The sequence below is a fragment of the Myodes glareolus genome, chromosome 6 (assembly GCF_982192425.1).
Source record: "Myodes glareolus chromosome 6, mMyoGla1.1, whole genome shotgun sequence".
In the NCBI taxonomy this organism is placed as follows: Eukaryota; Metazoa; Chordata; class Mammalia; order Rodentia; family Cricetidae; genus Myodes; species Myodes glareolus.
The window spans coordinates 89,374,201-89,395,468 of NC_142031.1; the positions used below are offsets into that span (position 1 = coordinate 89,374,201).

General features: G+C 42.2%; 1 protein-coding gene across 4 annotated transcripts in view; it reads left to right on the forward strand.

The window, feature by feature from the left end:
- Window positions 1-435: 435 nt before the first annotated feature.
- Window positions 436-21,268, forward strand: part of Thumpd2 (THUMP domain 2 tRNA and snRNA guanosine methyltransferase) — a 48,724-nt gene continuing 27,891 nt past the window's right edge. For 3 of the 4 annotated variants that reach the window (XM_048416188.3, XM_048416187.3, XM_048416189.3), the window contains exons 1-5: window positions 436-598; window positions 10,654-10,789; window positions 12,005-12,414; window positions 13,256-13,333; window positions 16,100-16,152. In XM_048416188.3, coding sequence (XP_048272145.2) covers window positions 473-598; window positions 10,654-10,789; window positions 12,005-12,414; window positions 13,256-13,333; window positions 16,100-16,152 — 803 coding nt within the window. In that variant the 5' untranslated portion in view covers window positions 436-472. The remainder of the gene's footprint in view (window positions 599-10,653; window positions 10,790-12,004; window positions 12,415-13,255; window positions 13,334-16,099; window positions 16,153-21,268) is intronic. The other variant, XM_048416185.3, reaches the window with a different exon arrangement.

Here is a 21,268-nt window from a genome sequence, read left to right on the forward strand (position 1 = left end):
GTACAAAACTACATAGCTAATTTAATACCAGCGAATTAGAGAGAGATTTTATTCTGCCTATATCATATTTTCTTTGTCCTTTTAAAAGTTAAGAGTTAAAAAAATATCATTCAAATACTGTTACTAGTTACTCAAATCGGGTAGACTAAACTGAGTGGCACATTCATTATCTACCTAGACGATTGGCCAGATGCAAGAAATGTAGCAAGTTTGGGGAACATGAAGACATTCTGTTAAAGAACAAGAATTTCTGCTTTTGGCCCCATTCACCGGGTTGGCCTAGTCTTTGGTGACGATAGTAAAGACAACATCCTTAGGATCCTTGCCCGGCTACAGGAAGCTCGGTGTAGTTTTCAGGAAGACCCATAGGGGGCGCACCTGCAAAGCCGCCGCTAAGGTGCCCGTTCCGCCGAGAACTCGGGGCACGCGCCCGAGCTCACGTGACCGGGTCTCGGGGCCGCGCCTGAGCACAATGGCGGCCGCCGGGGCCGAGCCAAGTTCTGACCCCGCCGCCGGTGCCCGGTTCTTCTGCACCGCGGGCCGCGGCCTGGAGCCGTTCTTGATGCGGGAGGTGCAGGCACGGCTGGAGGCCACGCAGGTGAGTCGGGATCGCTGGGTCCCCACCGGGTCCCCGGGTTCCTCTTCCCTCCAGCGCGGGTCTTAGGCCCGGGAAGAATGTGTGAACCGGGGCACCCATCCCTGCGGGCTGTGGGCTTCACCCAAGTCCTGCAATGAGTGTGTGAGCACCAAAATCGAGTGATTTCTTTCTCTATCCGGTCTGGTCACTGGACACCTGTCACGGCCAAAGTTTTAAAGAGGGGTACGTAAGCCAATTTTGTTCTGATTTCCTAAAAAAGAGACTATGCAGTTGTCATAATTGCGGTTATACCTTCAATGGAGATGTACTTTCCAGTCTCACTTGTTGAGTCTTGTTACTTTCTTTACGAGGTTGTGTTTTCACTTTGTGACTTGGCTATGAAGCATAAAAAGTACACCTCAAACACACGCGGTAACTGTAGCTAAAAAACTTCTACGCTCCTGCCGGCCCTGGGGCTACCTGTTCATTGCTGTGACAAGCCAACAGGTTTTTAACGCCCTCTTGTTCCAGAATGTGCTAACGAGGTTATTGAAAGCAGAGGGGTGAGATGTCATAGGGCAGGTTGATACTTTAGTGTGGGGTGTGTTCTTGGAAAGGGAAAGCTTGCTAAACTAGGGCTCACCTCTGAGTGCAGTGTTCGAAGCCCACAAAAAGAGTTTCAGCGATGGTCCGCAGGGGCAGCAGGGAGTTACCAATGACTTTAGCCACATTACACTACTGCCATTTGTGAATTGCATTATAGAATTTAACGAAGTGCTGAGTGTAATTTATCCAAAATAGTCTCTCTGTAATAATCCCTGCATTCACCAAGGATTTAGAGGGTTTTATTTTGTTTTGTTTTTTAATTGTGTGTGTGTGTTCACATGAATGTATAGTACTGGTGGAAGCCTGAGACATCTGCTCATCTCCCAGGAACTGGAGCTGCCCAGCATGGGTGCTAGGATTTGAGCATGGGTCCTCCACAGAACATGGGTCTTAACCAGGTGAATCCAATGATGTATTCAAGTCATGCAACTTCAAAATGACAACAATAATATTCAGATTCTAAAATCAAGCATTCCTCTATAATGCCCAACTCTGCCAGCCATGTGGCCCTATATAGTGCCACCATGGGATTTACTTTGCTAACTTGGCCAGCTCAGTGTGGAAATAACAGGGCGTGATCCAATCTGAACATCTAAGATTATTAGAAAAAAGATACTACTTGTTTGTTTCCTCTAAAGACAAAATCGTTTGAGGGAAACTTCAGCAGCCAAGAATTGAATCCAATAGGAGAGAAACTTTCTTGACAGCTCGAGCAGGTAAACGCCAAGTGAATTTTCACCTTCTGCTCTGGCACGGTGTTAGAGAGATGGGGGTAGGAGATCTGAACACATAGCCTCAGCCTGCATCCCAGCTGCTCTGATCAGACAGCAGACTCTCCAAGTTAGTTACTGATATTTATATCAATCAAATATAATCCTACCTACAAGTGAAATTAGTCATGGCAAGGTCCCTCATGCATGTGAAGATCTGTTTGTCCCAATCACTGGCGTTTGGCTGGGCTTTCTTTTTGGCCTGAATAAGAATAGCTACTGGCTAAGCAGGGTCATCTATAGTTTGCCAGGACTTGTAATGAACAACAACAACAAAGGCAAGGTGTTTGAAAAAACCCTTGCTAAAGTAGTAGCCTTCTTAGAACAGAGTTGTGCTTCTGCAGAGAGCAGCTGTGCTTACCGTGTCCCTTCCTCAAGACCCTCATGGAGTGTCCCGGGTGTCCACATTGGTATTAGGGCAGTCCAGCTTCACACCTGATTGACAACCAGAGCAGTCAGACCACCAGGAAAGGGTCTAAAGCAAATTTCCCCAGTCTCCAGCATCTTAGTTGATTTAAAGGAAAACTAAACATTAAGAGGATGTTTGTAGTCATTAATATCAGTATTTAATAGTGCTATAACAATAAGCTTACCTTCTGCCCCAAGATGGTTCCCTCTGATCTGTCTGACCTTGATATCTGAAGAGGAGTCTGTGACACCTCCCAGTACAAAAATGCACTTGATCTCATCTGTGTGCACAGTAGTGTAGTGTTTGCTTACAACTTGCACGTATGAACTCTGTCCAGATGACAGAGGGCACTAATTTCGTGTCAGTTGTTAAACAAATTATTTAGAAAATAATTTACCAAAAATAATACCAAAGGAGTCTGTGCATACTCGTATAGATCCAAGGTTTACATCCTAAATGCTTTTCTGTGTGAGATTCATTGCCTCCACCAAGAGGGCTCCTGCGGCTACCAAGGACCTGCAGTATAGGGACCTACCCTGTGGCAGTGGGTGAAGGCTGTTTACGAAGTGACAGTAAAGAACATATATTCTACTCTTACACTGGTCTTTAATGGATGTGTGCTTTCGAATAGCCTCACTTCTCCTTGACTAATTCCTACTTTCATGGCATCACCGAGTTAAAGATAGGTAGCATGGGGTACATGGCAAATAATTGGTGTTCTATAAATGCTTTCCCATGAAATGAGTTGCACAGGGATACTGAAAAAAAAATCATTCTTGTGGTGACAAGAGTCTCTTACAAATTTAGGTTTGCTAGAAGAAAATTAATATTCAAAGATCTGAATTTGTAAGACAAATTAATTCGGAATGATTGTTTACTTTTAGAAGGTAATCACTCAATTTTAATGAGTGTTTTTCCAATTTTAGTAAACAGAAGACTCACCAAGGAAGCCTGTTGGAGGTGCATATTATCCCGGGGTGCCTGCCCCCAAAGGCTTTTCTTTCTATGGAGCTGCTGCTAAGCCCAGGTGTTAGCAGTGCACATGGAAACACTCTCCCTGCCCAGGTGACTGTCACTAGGGTAAATCCTCCCACACAGCTTGCAGCAGGAAGCCTCCTGTGTACTTCCTTTCGCTGTCTTTCGTGGACACAGAAACAAACAGAAGAATGTGGTGAATTCTCCCTGCTCATCAGCCAGCTGCCGTAGCGGTCAGCCCACAGTGAATTCCGCCTCGTTCAGCCCTCTGCCATACTTCCAAGAATCATTTCATCTGCATGTTTGCTTGTGCAGCTCTAAATTCTGACTCTTTCAGAACCGGGTATATAGTGTAAAGGAGATGGACTTTCTAAAATGTGTCACGTTATCATTTACACAGCTGAAAATTCATTTCTTCTCAACACATGCCTCATTAGTGTTCAGAGTCGAATTTGTTTTCTAATATCTCTTGTTTTAAGTTTGTGTGTTTAAGTAGGGATTTAAATACCGTCTACATATTGTGATTGGTTGATACTCTTCATCTATAATTTTACCTCTGCTTCTCTCTTTTTTCTCAGAAGTCTCATGTTAAAGTGACTGAGTTGTTTGGCCTTAAACTAAAGCAATCTGTAAAATAAAAGGCCTGCTAGTAAATATTTTAGGCTGTGTGCACCACAACTGGTTTCTGTCATATTCCTGAGGTGTTATTAGTCACGTGATTTCTGTTATGTTTTTCTTCTTCATTGTTGTATTTACATCCCTTTAAAAAAAAAACATTAAGCCATTCCAGTCAACTCTCAGCTCAACAGTGCTTTCTGACCTGCCGTGACTGTGTTAGCCAATAGGGTCCCACAGTGGCTATTTAGAGAATCCATTTTTTTCTTCAGATACCTTAGCGACATTATAGATGCTCAGAAGCTGTGCATCCTAGTGGCTTCTGGACTGGACACAAAGTTACCCTCATCTAGATTTGCCCGTTGTGGTGGTTTGCATGAGATGAGAATGACCCCTCCTAGGCTCATATATCTGAATGTTTGATTTCTAGTTGGTAGACTGTTAAGGAAGAATGAGGAGTTGTAGTCTTGTTGAAAGAGGTGTGCCACTGGGGGTGGGCTTTGAGGTTTCAGAAGCCCATACTAGACCCAACCTGTCATCCTGTCTCTCCCTCTCTCCCTTTTCTGTCTCGCTCTGTCCCTGCCCCACCCCCCACCCCTTTCTGTCACTGTCTCCTTCTTGAGGATAAGAGTCAAGCTCTCAGCTGCTGCTCCAGCGCTATGCCTGCCTCCCTGCCTGCTTTTCCACCATGATCCCTACTATGATGATCATGGATTCAACCTCTGAAACTGTAAGCAAGCCCCCAATAAAATGCTTTTAAAAGTTGCCTTGTGGACGCTGGAGAGATGGCTCAGAGGTTAAGAGCACTGACTGCTCTTCCAGAGGTCCTGAGTTCAAATTCTAGCAACCACATGGTGGCTTACAGCCATCTGTAATGAGCTCTGTGCCCTCTTCTGGCCAGCAAGCATACAGACAGATAGAACACTGTATACATAATAAGTAAATAAATCTTCTTAAAAAAAGAAAAGAAAAGAAAAGAAAAGAAAAGAAAGAAAAAGAACAATTTAATTAAAAAAAAAGTTGCCTTGGTCATGGTGTCTCTTAACAGAAATAGAAAAGTAACTAAGGAGCTGAGTGGTGGTGGCACATGCCTTAAATCCCAGCACTCAGGAGGTAGATCTCTGTGAGTTCAAGGCTTGCTTGGTCTACAGAGTGAGTTCCAGGACCGTTAGGGCTACACAGGGAAACCCTGTCTTGGAAAACCCAAAAGAAAAAAATAAAGTAAATAAGACATCAACATTTATATTCATGGCATGATTTAATGTGTTCTTTTAGGTCTTGGTCCATTTGTATTGCTATAAAGGAATACTGCAGATTGAGTACTGTGTAGAGAAAGGAAATGCATTTACAGTTCTGGAGGTTCAGAAGCCCAAGGCTCAAGGACTGTATCTGTGAAGGGCGTCTTGCTGCCTTCTAACATAGCAGACAGCATCCAGGGAGAGAAAGTAAAAGCCACACAGGCACACAAGGGCCCAAGTTCATGTTTATAGCAAGCCCATTTCCTGTGTAACATTAATCCATTGCAGCACTGTGCCTTAAAGAGCTCCTACTCCCCTCCCCCATCATGCTTTGAGCATACTTTCAGCACGGGAATGTTGGGGCACAGGGAAACCTAGGACTCCATCCTCTGCATTTCCTGTAAACTGGGTTCCTGTAATTTGTGTCTAGAACTTAGTCAAACTGAAGTTTGATTTCCCCATCTCCATGTTCCAGTAGTGGGGTAAACATTTAAAGTTGCCTGGATATTTTAAAGTATTTAATGCACATATTTAGACCACTTTCAATACAGAAAAATCTCTTTATAACAATATGTAGTGTGTGGAGGCCAAAAAATGCAGGCCATTTCCACCTTGTCTGCTGGTCAGAGAGTTTGGAGATTGGCAAGCATAGTTGCTTGTCTCAACTCAGGATGTAACTGATTCGTTCTTTTGAAATTAAGATAGCTCCATGCCATCCTGACAGGTGGTCAGGATATACAAAGGTACTTCTGCTCCTCCTTTTGTAACTATGATGTCACCTGGGGAAGGGCAGTCTACAGGATGAGTGATCTAGAGCACCTTTGCTACCTAGACTGCAGGATGCTAATGATTTGGTGTCTCAGAGTGGTAAAGCAATTGACTGTGTGAGTTATCCGTTGTACCATTTGTGTCATGTTCATAAAGTCTTTTGTTACCTTCCCCCTCCCCCATTTACACTGGGTATAAAAGGTGTGGAAAAATAAATAAGAGCAGATTTCAGTCACTGGAATGTCTCCCGATACTTGCTGTGGTTTCTGTCCTGTTATTTTTATGTATCTTCATATTCCTTACTATATTTCTAGAATTCCTACCCCTACCATAGTAAGAAATCTTTTTTGACGAGGCTGACCCTCGGCAGTAATGTACTAAATTCTAATTTTTAGTAAGAATCATAGTAGCAACAGTTATCTTTAAGATAAAATTGCATGCAGCAGAGGTGATGTTATGTTAGCTAAATAGAGGCTCCTGTGGTTGGCACACTGATCTCTGTAAGTTCACACAGCGGAGACTATTAACCTAAGCCTTTAGTAGGCCAGCCAGTTTGGGTTTTTTGTTTGTTTGTTTTAAATAGTGTTGTGACAGTAGGGTCTAGTTAGAGCTAAGAGGGTTATTTCGTAGTTATTTCTGTTGGAAGGAATATAAGCCTTTTCAAGATTCTGTGTATTCCTTTTCTTTTAGTTTGATGCCATTTTGAAAGTTAAACCTATTTTAAAATTCTGTCTTAAAAAATGAACCAAAACAAACTTAGACACCACTCTAACAGATGACTTAGTACCTTAAAAATTCATTCTGTATCTAAATGCCATCTATAGAATTAGAAGTTTGGTACCTTCTAATAAAACCACAGTGATACTATGGTTTGCCTAAATTTGAACATTTACTAATCTTTGGACCAAACTTGAGTTCATGAATGTAAAGGGAAAGACAAAAATGCTGAGGAGTCAGGGAAGGACTCTTAGCTCAGGGTTAGACACCAGACCAGTTTAAACCAGTTTAGACACTTCACCTTCGTGATTCAAAAGGGAGGGACAACTTGTAAATAGCTTTTCAAATAACAGCTATTGGAATGAAAACTCTAGAGTGCTATATTGCTCCATATAGTTGGATATGGTCAGTTAGGAGTAAGCCAAGGCCTAAGGAATCCTGGGTAAAGGCACTTGCTGCCAATCCTGACTGTCCTTGTTCAGTCCCTGAGCCCCCATGGTGGAAGGAGAGGGCCACATGTAGTCCTCTGACCTCCGCATAGCACTGTGGTACTCATGCCCCCACAAATAAATAAATGTTAAAAGTAGTACTAGGGGGTGGAGAGATGATTGATACTCTTTCAGAAAACCCAAGTTTAGTTTCTAGCACCCAAGTCAGACTGCTGACACCCCGCTTCCAGCTCCAACGGATCTATCTTGCCTCCACATGCATCCAAACACGCATGGCATACACATACACATGAAAATTTTTAAACCAATAGGTAAGTTTAAGAACTGGAGAGTTGCTAGGAGCACAATATTGCTCTTGCAGAGGACCTGAGTTAAGATCCCAGCACCCATGTCACATAGTTCACAATTGCCTGTGACTTCAACTCCAGGAGACTCCGATACCTGTGATCTTATGGCACCCAAACACACATGTGCTTTTCTAGACACATACACATAATTAAAAATAGTCACCCCAAGAGCAGTGAGAGAAAGCTGGAGGATAAATTCTTAAATACTGATGTGCGTTCTCCCTCCTGCTTTAAGGTAATGTTAATATTCACAAGGAGAAAGTGCTTGTATTCCCATATGTGACTATGTGATTCTCACAGTGATTGAATTTGTAAATATTTCTGTGTTTCTCATGTAAAAAGACTAGTAAGTTGTGTGTAAATTAAGACAATAACGCTGCTTTGGGTTTTGAAGATGGATTTGGTATTTTAATTAATCAGTGGTGCAGGAGAACAATTCTATATCTGTCAATTATGTTTTAAATAAACGCTGATTGGCTGATAGCCAAGCAGGAAGTATAGGTGGGAAAACCAGACAGGAAGTAGAGGTGGGGAATAAAAACAGGAGTATTCTGGGAAGAAGGAAGCTCTTTCCCCAGTTTTGCCCAGACCACCGAAGAAGCAAGATGTAACCTGCCCCACTGAAAAAGGTACTGAGCCATGTGGCTAACGTAGATAAGGATAATGGGTTAATAGAAGTTACTAGAGCTTATAAGCCTGAGATAATGGGCCACTCTCTGTGTGATTTTTTTGGGGGGGCTCACTGGCTGTGGGAACCAGCAGGACAGAAACCCCAACAAGCCTGGCCCTCATGTTACAAATCAGCATACTGCTCTCGTGATTTCATGTCTGACTCTGTCAGCCTTTTCAGTTATGTCAGTTGATACCTGCCGTGTTCTTAATAAACCTTTCTTTTAAAAAGAGGATATTTTAAGAAAATCTGGTTGTATAAACTGTTTTCCTTAATAGCCAAACAAGAAAAAGAAGAAAAAATTTGCTGAACAGTTAAGGAAGTATAAATGTCTAGATTACTGGATACTTAAGTAAAATCCTTGATCTAGGTTTTTATGTCCATTTTCTTGTTTTTAATTACTTTAATTTCTTTGTTTTTTAAAATGTGTATCAGTGTTTTGCTGCATGTATCATAGTCCCGCAGTTCCCATGGAGGCCAGAAGAGGACATCAGATCCCCTGAAACTGGAGTTATAGATAGCCTTAAGCAGCCATTTGGATGCTGGGGACAACGTCCTTTGCAAGAACAGCAAATGCTCTTAACCACTGAACCATCTCTTCTGTCCCTATTACTTTAGTCTTAAACAATTCACCTTCAGTAAAATAGTTTCGTTTCTTCAGAATCTTGGCAAGGATTTTAGGTTAAGTTGCATAATGACTCTGTGTGTCTGTGTGTCTGTGTGTGTGATTTATTTTATGCTCATTGATTTTGCCTGCATGTGTGTCTGTGCTTGCAAAGGTCAGAAGCAAGCTTCAGATCCCTGAAATTGGAGTTACAGGTGGTTGTGAGCCCCTGTGTGGGTGCTGGGAATCAAACCCAGCTCCTCTAAAGGAGCAGTCAGTGCTCTTACCTGCTGAGCCATCTCCCCAACAACTGAATGAAGAATCTACTTAAGAACGTGGATTCTTAGTTCATCTACTGTGGCAGAATAGCCGGGATTAGGTAATATATTAAGACAAGAGATTTTTTTGACTCAACATTCTGATAGGAGGAAAGTCAAAATAGCATGGTGTCTGAAATGGCCATGCCCGTCTGAGGTGGAGAACCTCAGAGCCTGTTATAAAGACGGGCATTTATGCAGGTGAGGGGTGGGAGCAAAGCTTCTCTTATAGCAACTTGCCTCTCTGGGAAGTAGCTACTGTCATGAGACCCAGCTCACCCAGGTGACCAGCATCACTTCCAAGGTTGGTGTGACCCAACCACTGCTTGCTAGGCCAAACCTGTGAAAAGTTCTGCCATCTTTCAGTGCCACCATACTGACCAGCCTTCCTGCTATACAGGATCCTTGGGGTACCCCAGATTCCCTGGCGCCTTCATTCTACATAGCTTAGGGTGATGTCAGTCAGCCATGAGCATTGTGATGAGGACTCCCAGACGCCCCTATCCTTCCAGGGCTCATGGCAGCTGCAAGTGCAGTTCCCCATACCACACTTGGTTCCCTGTAAACCAGGGAGTTTCCCTCTTCCCCTCTTCCCACACGTGCCACAGGCTCATGCTAAAGCTGTGATGTGTATCTCTCCCTCCTATCTATTTCCCTGTCTATACCCGTGTGTCCCTCATGTCTGCCTCAGTGATCTGTTTCCCTCCAGCATCACATTCTACACCCAGTCCTTTATGCCCCTTCCAAGGTAATTTTTCTGTCAGCTACATCATTGCTGTCTTAGTTTTCATCAGAATTCTTTAATGGCTGCCCATTGCCATCTGTGGTACTCAGAATTTCATGGCCATGTATCAGGCTGCCTAAGCTATGCCATCCGTCCCGAACATGCCAGCATGCTGAGAGTTCACTGCAGCCAGGTTTCTGTTGCTTTTGCACCTGCTTCCATTAGTTAGCAACATGCTTCCTTGGTCTTACAGGATTTGTCCCCAGCATTTTAGAAACGGTGGCTTCGTGTTCAATGCTAACATACTATAGATTGTCAGTACGGCTGATGAGCAGTTAAGCGTCATTTTCTTCTGGGTTTAATTTATGGTATTGTCTTACAAGTTTTACATCTTAGTTTATGTGGCTGTCATATTATTGTTCAGTATTTGCTGTATGTTCCCTGGTAGACATGGAAATATTTAATAAATATCTATCTTGTTCTAGACACTTAATTTGTAATATGCATATTACCTATATTTTGCCTACTTTTAAGCAGTGGGTAAGGTTTGACAGTGTAATTATTGAATATTTTGTCTTTTATTTTCTCTAGGTATATGGGTGTGTACTTTACAAGAGGTAACATAATAGTCTGACCATGTGACCTTACACAGATTGTGTGACCTACCCTAGATGTCAGTTTGTGATGCAGAAAATGGCCATGATAAAATCTGCCTTAGGCTTGTTAAGTGTTTAAAGGGAAAATAGATGTTGGAGGTGCCTGCTGCAGAACCTCACAAATGACAGATGCTCCACAAATGACCAAAGGGAACAAAGAGGCCCTTATTGTGGTCCAGAACCATATTGATGCCTGTTTTTCTGTGTCTAGGTTGAATACATTTCAGGAAAAGTGTTTTTCACCACCCGTTCAGATTTGCCCTCAATGAAGAAGTTGAAGTCAGCGGAAAGACTGTTTTTGTTGATTAGGAAGCAGCTTCCCATTGCAGTTCCTTCTCAGAGCAAAGGTACAACACACACCCTCTGCTCTTACCTACCTGCTGTGTGACCAGGCTTGCCCGCCCAGCAGCTGTGTGTCTCGGTTCACCTCCGGTTCATCCATGCTGCGTCACTGTTACGGAGTTTTTAGTTCCCTGGTATTGTCTCGTATCTATAGCCGGTTCTCTCGCTTCTCTCTGGAACCTACTGCCTCCCTTTGGGGTTTTATTGTCCATGTTTTCTTTATAGAAATGAATATGTTCCACAGTATTTGATTTCTTTGAAGCATATAATAACCAGAATACAATTTTGCACCTCAAGTTGGTAAAATCTGTCATCTTACAAATTTTAACTAAATGAAATAGTTGGAAATTTGCTACATAGTAAAATTTTCTTTTCCTGAGGGCACTTCAGGAGATCTTGTAATTACTCCCTAACTTTAGAATTATGTTGTATAAATAATTTCAAGAACATGATTAAAGCCATTTTAAAAGGCAGGCACTGCAGGATTTACACTGCCCCAGCCTTCACTCTGATTCCTATGTGCATAAGACATCAAAGAATTACATAGAAAGTTAGGACTGGGAAGAAAAGGAAGTTAAAGAAAATGCTGAGAGTCTGTGGAGTCGCCATAATTTCCTCCCATCATCCATACATTGTCATCTTGAAGGAACTAGATTGATAATTTTCAGATCAACTTAGTGACTTTTGTTTATTAAAAAAAGGTTAAAAGTCATCAGGCAAGCTGACAGCCCTGAACTTATAAAAGTGGCTTGTGTATCTGAAGTTTGACTTCATGGAAACTCATTTTAGGATTTATGTTAATATTTTTGTGGTCTAAAATGAAATGGGTCCAAAGTTCAGCTGCTCTGTTTCTGAACCTTATTTTTCAGTTTATGGGCAAGGTCACTGTTATCTCAGAGATGTGTGTATCCCCAAGGTCTGTGCACACACTCAGCGCCTGCTGAGGATAGCACCGCAGGATACATGGCTGTGCTGAAGTTTGCATGGTTTTCCATAAATTTGATAAATCTTAGATCTCTGTATGTAAAATAATGAAATTTATTCTGTTATAAATCTTAGAATAAATTATCTAAACTCTAAATAAAAGTGAAATTTTGTGTATGTAGCAATTCAGTAAAATGTTTTAAAGAAATAAAGGTCATGAAATCTGCATTGGTGAATGTAATAGACAATTGCCTATAAAGCTTGAAGATAGATAAACTGAGGTTTTGTTTATTTAGGAAAAATACTTACTGAACTACAGAGACTTATAAATGAGGATCCAGGAAGTTGGCTGAAGGCCATTTCGCTTTGGAGAAAACTTCTTGAACGTGATAAAAAAGGAGAAAAAGTTTCTCAAAGGGATCTTAATGCACTAAAGCGAAAAGTGGGAGGAAATGAGATTGACATTGCCAAGAAATTAAAACTAGAGGAGAAGCAGATGGTTGAAGAGAGCCGCGGGGAAGGCCAGCACGACAGGCTTCCCGAAGAATCGCTGGAGCAAGGGGATGCTCTCACTAAAACTGACCAGCTTCAAGAGCATGGGCTCCAGAACGACATGGTGAAGGCAGCTGACACTCAGAACCAGGACTTGACCTTCAGGGTTTCCTGTCGCTGCAGCGGGAATATCGGAAAGGCCTTCCCTCCACAGGTACGCTCACTTTCCAGGTGGAATTCTACTTCCCAAAGCACACCTCTTAGAGCGGAGATACATGGCCCAGATGGATGATGAGGTCTGTCTTCATTTGATTGTCTATCTCTAAATGTACGTTTCCCTTTTTAACTTTCCCTCCGCTGCTCCAGAGGAAGAATGTGCTATTCCATATGGCTGCCTTTTGCTTTCCTTCTAAACGTTTTCTTAAGTCCATAGATGTCCTTTGCATTTGTAAATGCTGATGCAGTGGTCTTAATATGTTAGGGGCTCTTCTTCATTACAATGATATGCTTATTGACAACCACCCTGCACTGTGATGTTTGCAGCCTTGTCACATGACCTAGATGTGCACATGAAGTCTAACAGCCTGGGGAAGGGTGGGCACCTGTTTCCATCCCAAGACCTCGTTGGTTAGTCCTTACAAAGTTCAGTAGCGCAAAATTGATCTGGATCTTTTAGCCAAACTTAGAATCACATGGACCTTAAAGGTCTGATAAAGCTGGTCTGGTGATGTGGGGACGTAGAGAATGAGTTAATGCCTAACCCTTCAGTATGTGTTCATTTCCTTTATTACAAGGGTCATGAATATCAGGTCATGGTCTTATGTCACACACTGAAAATTGCCAGAGTAGAGTTTCCACTAGTAGAGAGTAGTCCTAAAGAGTTTACAAATGGAGGAAGTAAAATTCAGCCCTATTGCCTTACATAGGCAGTCTTGGAAGTTATATTTTAATATCACTAAATTACCATCAGGTGATAGCTAGCTCTTGTCCATTTTAAAGTTTCTTCTTTCTTATTTCTTATGTTCTTATCTTTTCTATAACCTGTCACTTTTCAGGAGGCAGGAAGAGTGGTTGGAATTGCTCTCATGAAGAAGTTTGGATGGAAAGCCAATTTAAGGAATCCACATTTAGAGGTAATGAATATCCATCTTGATTTCTATACAACAGCATCATCTCCTTTCCATACTTTTCAGGTCGGGTTGACTTCCGCTATAAAAAGTATGTCCACATGGATCCAGGAGCCTGTTTCTCTTCGGCAGCCAAAGATGCAGAAATGTCTTACCCAAACTGGGTTACTTGGCCACAGCTGAAGGAGACATTTATAGTGAGGTGGCAGAGGCACTTCGTAGTCTTCCCGTGCATAACAAGTATCTTGAATAAGAAATCCTAGCTGCTATGTAAAAAAAATGAGTAATGACCTAAAGTATGATAAAATAATGACCTAAAATACGATAGTTACTCGTGGCTGTGTTGGGCTTGTGGAATTATGTTTATATTTTTATTTAGAACAAATAAATACAGGGACTAACAAAAATTCACCTTCCCTATATTTTGAAAGCCATCTAATGAATTTGTCAGTTATTTTAATAATTTATTTATAAATTTATTCCATGTGCTATAACTTTATATAGGGACAGACTTGGCCAAATAAGTCCGAACCCTTTGTAAGATGTTGGATTTTTCCCCCTTTATTTATATTTTTACTTCTAAAACATAGTAATTGATATAAATCCAATGGTGTACCCAAACTGTTTTGGCCCCCAGATTTTTTGACGTGGTGTTGTCTCCCCCACTTCATCTCTGTTTTCTCCATCTCTCCCCATCTCCATTATACTGCCAAAATCATCTCACAAATATGCGATAAGTTTAGCTCCGACCCACCACCTCATGGAGTTAATAATAGCTCTAATGGGTTAAAGTAACCGTACAAAACCATAATTGGTAGTAGAACAATATATAATAAAATGTATGACTCAAATTGATAAAAAAAATCAAATCTTAAATTTTATTCTGTAAAATTGATAGGAAATCAGTTTTATAGTGGGAGAAGCTGTTCTTGACATTTGGTATGTAAAAATGAGATCAATATATATTAAAATTTGAAGTAGAACAGAATTTTGTTAAATGATTTTGCTAAAATGCATAATCAATACAGTTGAGAAGCTCAGCTATGGTGTTTCAGTTGCTGGAGAAGCTGGCCAGTGGGACCACTTCTTGCAATCTTTGATGAAATGTTCCCATGGTGGAACAGCCCTGGTAAAAGTGCAAATACAGAACCTGCCCTTGGGGGCTGGGCTGGGGCTCATTGAAGAGCATTTACCCAACACGAGTGGGGCCCTGCATTCAGTGTTCAATCTCTAGCAGCAATTGCGGGGAAAGACACTTTGGGTGAAAGTCCCAGGGATCACGTGGTTCATCATGTTTGAATGGTCTATAAAGCTCTTAAGACTGAAAGTAAGAGAAATCTGCATTTTTTAATTTTATGTGGAGTACGCATTAAGTTCTATCCAGGACCTAATGAAAGGAAAGAGGCTAGGGTTTTTTTTTTTGTTTTTGTTTTTGTTTTTGTTTGTTTGTTTTGTTTTTTGTTTTTTGTTTTGTTTTTTGTTTTTTTGGTGATGGTGGGTGTTTGTTTTATCAGCTTGACCCAAGATGGAGTTGTTTGGGAAGAGAGACCTCAGTGGCGATGCCTTCCTCAGATGGCCTGTGGGTGGGTCTGTTGGGCATTGTCTTAACTGATGTTTGATGTGAGAAGGCCCAGCCCACTGCGGGTGGCAGTGCCACTCGGCAGGTGGTCCTGACCTGTACACACAGCAAGCCAGTAAGCATTTCGTCCATGCTGTCTGTTTCGGTTCCTGCCTCTGCTGTGTGATGTTTTACTCTTTTGGCTTTTTGAGGGGCCCACTACCCAACTGCCAAATTAATCAATACACGAAGGTTTAGTCTTAGGAACACCTGGCCTTAGCTTGACTATTTCTAGCCCACTTTCCTTAACTTAAATTATTCCCTCTACCTTTACCTCTGGGCTTTTCCCTTTCGTTCTGTATATGTTACTTTCATTCTTACTCTGTGGGTGACTGGGTGGCAGGCCCCTAGCAGACTCCTTTCCTTGTTTTCTTGCTCCTCCTCTTCATTGTTTCTCCTTCTATTTACACTCTGTCTGCTAGCCCCACCTGTCCTTGCTCCTGCCTTGCTATTGGCCATTCAGCTCTTTATTAGGACCATGCGGAGTTTTAGACAGGCCCAGAATCACAGCTTCACAGAATTAAACATGTGTAGCTTAAACATAAGTCACACACCTTAAAATAATAATCCCCTTCAGGTCCCCTCCTTGAGTTTTTGCCCTGACTTCCTCAGTGATGGAGTGTGACCTGCCAGTTGTAAGGTGGAGTAAACCCCTTTCTCCCCAGGTTACTTTTGGTCCTGGTGTTTGTCATAGCAGTAGAAACTAAATAAGAGCCTTGTCTGCAGATGGCAGAGTGGAGGACACCCTGGCTCAGGGAAACTTCCTCTGCTGTGTTCTGTCTGTGTGCTGGGATAGGCAGCCCTGCATGGCTGCAAGTCTGGCTTGAGGATAGAGCAGGCTTGAGGAAGTCTTCGCTACCGGAGTCTAAAAGCTACAGTCCATAGGTCCAGCGGAGAAAGACCCGAGCTCTTTGACACGTGACTCTGTGGAGCTCGCCCACCACCTGGCCCTGACTCTGTAGACCTTATCCACCACCGGTCGGTCCTCGGACTTTTTTATGAAATGAACCTAAATTTGATTCACCTCTGGTTAAGAACAAAATATTACAGAGTTTTTTTTATTAAGGTCATATAAACTCAAAACAAATGCTTCAGATTTTCATATCTTGATGTAGTGTTTTCTTGTGCTGTTCTGATTCTGTTTGTTCTTTCAGATTTTCATGCATCTGAGTGACGCTTACTCCGTGCTGGGGATTCCCCTGCTCAGGTAACCGATGTATTTGTAGAATTAAGAACTTAGTTTTATTTTTGTAGTATGAGTGTTGGTACAGCAAAGGAGGCAAAGCTTCCTGGGATCCTTGCTTGGGCATGGGCCTTGGTCGGATCCATTAGCGCCAATTGACCATGGTCGTCCATGGGCTAGGATGAATCTTGGAAAAATACATCATTATTTCTGTTATTAAGTAGTTTGTACAGACCTGTGTATAAACTATAATTGTTCAAATTCTTTTTTAAAAGCTTATATACTGAATTCTTACCTTCAGCAGGCACTTTGTCTAGGTGTTTTGGGGAGAAAGCTGATTGATGCAAACAGTCATTCTTAGGTCTTGAAAGATTGTTAAGTATTAATGCATTTTTAAAATGTCTTTTGTGTCCAATTCTGTTCACAGTATAGGGATATAGAGATTCTTCTGTTAATTCTCCATTTGCCTTAAGCACATTTTCTCAGTCGTAAATGAGATTACATGTTTTAAATGCTTAAGGTGGTTTTAATGGCTCTTATCCAGTGGTGAGCTCTCCAGCAAACCAGCACAAAACAGAGAACTTTGCAGATGCCTAGAAGGTAGAATGATAGGTCTTTGCTAACTGCTGGTTGTATGGCAGGCTCTGCCAGTGTCTCACCACCACCAAGGATCAGGAGTTGTGTGAAGGTTCTTGGTACAACAGCCGCTATGAGACCGTTACCTACCTTGGTGTCCTATTGCTGCTTCCGCTGGGCCACAGCTACTCCACTGCCTGCTCCTAGGCCAAGCCTCCCTGCTGTATGCTCCATTGTCTCCAGGCTGCCCCACTGTAGGGCCCTGGATAACTTAAATTCCAGTACTTCTGCCTCTCTGGCTTTTTTTTTTTTTTCTAAATCCTTTATTTGCTGACAGGAGTGGAGGAAACTACAGAGTGATTACGTTTGAACTATGTATTTATTGATAATCACCATTGCAAAGGTAGGATGGACATGTAAAACAGTTAAACAGAACTCATGTCATGGGCTGGAGAAATAGCTCAGAGGTTAATAGCACTGACTGCCCTTCCATAGGTCCTGAGTTCAATTCCCAGCAAACACATTGTGGCTCACAACCATCTGTAATGAGATCTGGTGCCCTCTTCTGGCCTGCAGGCAGAACACTGTATACATAATAAATTTAAAAAAAGAATTCATATCATAAAGTAGGTCTCATGTGTATCTCTGGCTATCCTGGAACTCACTTTGAAGACCAGGCTGGCCTCCAATTCACGGAGATCTGCCTCTGCCTCCCAGTGTTGGGATTACCACTACCCAGACCAGTTCTGCATCTTAATTTATAGGTACATATGTGCTTTTAAACTTTCATCTTATTACCAATTATTATTTGAAATGCTATTTGCATGACTTCTTATGTTTCTATAAATATGAGAAAATTTAGAATAACAAAATTTAATGACCTAAAACACATATAAAGTTATACTTGCTGAATAAAAATTCAACAGTTTTATATATAGTTGTAAATTTAAAATATTAGTATATTTGGTGTTGGAATCTAAATATATCACTGCTGCATTTGGTACCACTAGAGTTGAAATATTTCTTTTCTAGTCAATTTCTAGACTCACCTTTTCTGGGGGAGGTGGAGGGGTCAGAGTACTAATGTAGCATTGTGTATGTGTGTGTGTGTGTGTGTGTGTGTGTGTGTGAGAGAGAGAGAGAGAGAGAGAGAGAGAGAAACACTGGGTTTTCATGCCTAGCATTGAGGTGGGGAAGAAGGAAAAGGGAAAGAGAGGGACTAGGAGAGAGGGAAGCACACAGAGAGAAATCCTGTCTTGAAAGAAGTATTAAAGGAAAAAAAAAGACTCGGAGCCGGAATGTACAGCATATAAGGTGACAGTTGGTATCCTGTGGTCAGCTGAGTGGATTGCCTCAGTGACGGAAGGAAGTGGTCTCAAAGATGTGTCTTGACTAAGAATGATTTTCAAGAGTATGAACAAAAAGAACAGCATGGTAGCCCTGACCATGGAAGAAAGTGGAAAGTTATGAAACGGCATAAGATAGCCAGGATGTCTGGAGGTCACATTCAAATGTGTATCTTAGTAGTTCCTAAAGGGCTTGCTTTCATTAAAGACAAGAACTCTTTGGATCTTTTAACAGTTTGAATTCCCAACAGTATTGTTACCTGTACCTATACCACAATGTCATGGTATCACTTCTCTGCTGTAAAGTCAAGAAAATACTATTGCCTACTTTAGAGCGCTCTTGGTTATCTACTGGTGTGATAGACACCACGACAAAGACAAAGGCAACTTAGAGAAGAAAGAGTTTACTGGGAGCATACAGTTCCATCATGGTGGGGAGCGTGGCAGCAGGCAGGTAAGCATGGTGCTGAAGCTGGAGCTGAGAGCTTACATCGTATACACAAGTTGGAGGCACAGAGAGATTGGGTCTGTCATGGGCCTTTGAAACCTCAAAGCTCACCCTCAGTGGCACACCTCCCCCAACAAGGCCACAGCTCCCAGTCCTTCCCAAGCAGTTCCACTGTCTGTGAACCAAGCCTTCATATATAGGAACCTATGGGAGCCATTCTCATTCAAACCCCCCTTTAGCTTTGTGACTAGGGTTAAATGAGCCAGGCTGTGTGACATTGCTTGGTGCTGTTTCTAGTATTCAGAGCATGCTGAATACATTTTCACTTTTATTTTTGAAATATTCAGCAACTAGTGAGGAAGGGGAGGAACGTTGAGTAGAGTGGCAGTTTGAAGTAAAACAACCGTGTCTCTGAGTAAGATGTTAAGTTCAAGAAATTCAGTCAGAAGTAGTAAGGCACATGATAAATGATTGACCAATTAGGAAAGAGTTAACTAATGGATGGCAGATGGGCAAAGAACCTAAGAGTCTTGCAAAGCTGTCTGTGGTAGCACACACTCTGGATACATGGTGAGTTCTAGGACAGCCTAGACTACATGGCCAGACTCTGTCAGAAGGAAAGGAAGAAAAGGACGAGGGAAGGAGAGGACAGAAAGTATGAGGGAAAAGAAAGGAGGTCGAAGGGATTAAGTAAGGCCTCCCCAGTGAACAAAAGAAGGAAGAGATCTTCCAGGCAGGTGTAGCAAAGCTGTCCTCATTTCTCTCCTATCGCTGTGATAAAATACTCTGACAAAGCCTAAGAGGAGGAAGGGCTTCTTTGGCTCCCAGTTCCAGGTTCCGGTCTGCTCTGGCAGGGAAGTCACACCCACCCACAGCCAAGAGCAGAGAGCTAATGCATGCACTGCTTAGCTTGCTGTCTCCATTTCAGACAACCAGGATTCCCTACTCAGGTCAGGGGTGAGTCCACGGTTAAGATGGGTCTCTCCACATCAAGTCTTGTCATCAGAACAGTCCTCACAGACAGTTCGGAGCTAACCTAAATCTAGACAGTCCTACTAGGTGTCCCTGGAGGGCTGCGAAACACCACATCCTTGTCTTGATGGAGGATGTTGTTAAGAGAGAAAAAGAAGAAATTAGCCTACATGGGAAGAACCAAAACCGATATTTCCTTTTGAAACACTAAAATCTGATTTAAAACAAATCCTAAACAGGTAGATGTTTGTTTTTATTCTCAAGAATTTGAGATCTGCTTTCCCCTGAGCTCCCCATGCTGGTTTGAATGGGTTCGTTTATTGGAGTCAGCGCAGGTCACGATGCCCGGGTTTAGCAGAGTAAGAAGAGCCCATTTGCATTTGCCAGGTGTTGTCAGATCTTTCAGAGGTCTTATATAAATCCCTGTTCCTTGGAAGATTTTGTAAACTTTGCAGCAGAGGACCATGTTCCATGCAGTCTCCTCATTGCTATTGTCTACAGTATAAATTGTTGTGTTTTATAGCAAGATAATGGCCAAGCTTACTCTGTAGGAGCAAAACTCAAGATATTTTTTTTTTTTTTTGGTTTTTCGAGATAGGGTTTCTCTGTAGCTTTGGTGCCTGTCCTGGAGCTAGCTCTTGTAGACCAGGCTGGCCTCGAACTCACAAAGATCTGCCCGCCTCTGCCTCCCGAGTGCTGGGATTAAAGGCGTGCGCCACCACCGCCCGGCTTGATCAAGATATTTTGTGGTCTATCTACCACTAGTGTACAGCCTGGAGTCCAGAGCTATGAGTGTGGCACTATTTATAATGTGGACTGTCATTTCCTGAAAAGGCCTCAATTAATAGGTCATTGCACATGGTTTTACCACACCTGTCACCTTACTGTGACAAGAGGCAAACAGTTAAAGTATCTAGGTCATCTGGCTCCGAGAGTTTAAGAGGCTTGCGCTGGATACAAACTAACAGAATAATTTCAAGTCAGATAAAGATGAGAAACAAAATGATAAAAGAAATCAACGCCTGGAATTACATTGAAAGTGTTTTAGAAGAGTGCAGAAAACAATGTGACTTTGTGTGAAAGCCCTGCAATTGTTTCTAAAATGAACCTACCCCCCAAACACCAGCACACATTCCTGAAGTCCTAATTTCTTTATCTTACCCACAAACTGTAGCTCCAAAACCACATTGAACTTCCCAAGACACCACATGTGTGTTGCGCTAGAAAGGTAGAAATGGAGGGGCGGCAGCTCGGTCTGTGAAATACTTGCTATGCCCTCATAAGGACTTGGCTTCATCCTCAAAATCCCATAAGAAGCCAGATATGGTGGTAGAGACAGGCAGGTGGGTCCCTGCACTCGTTCAGCATTCCAAGCCTAATCAGCAAGCCTCAGGTCCCAGTGAGAGACCCTGTCTTAAAAAGCAAGGTGGACAGTATAATGAGTCTTTCTCTGTGTCCCCTTCCCCAAGCTGGCTCCCAGAGACAAGACCTCTTATTAATTATGAAAGCTCGGTTTACAGCTTAGGCATGTTCCTGACTAGCTCATGTAACTTAAATTAACCCACTTATAGTAATCTACATTCTATCTCTTAATGTTACCTCCCTTCCATATTGCATCTCCTTTTTCCTCTCTATCCCAGAGTCCTCTCTGTCCCCAGAAGTCCCATCTAACCTCTTTTTACCTATTGGCCATTTATCTTTTTATTAAACCAATCACAGTGACTCATCTTTATTAGTGTAATCAAATATCTTACAACAGGATAGGTAGCCTCTGAGGAGCAACACCCCAGGTTGGCTT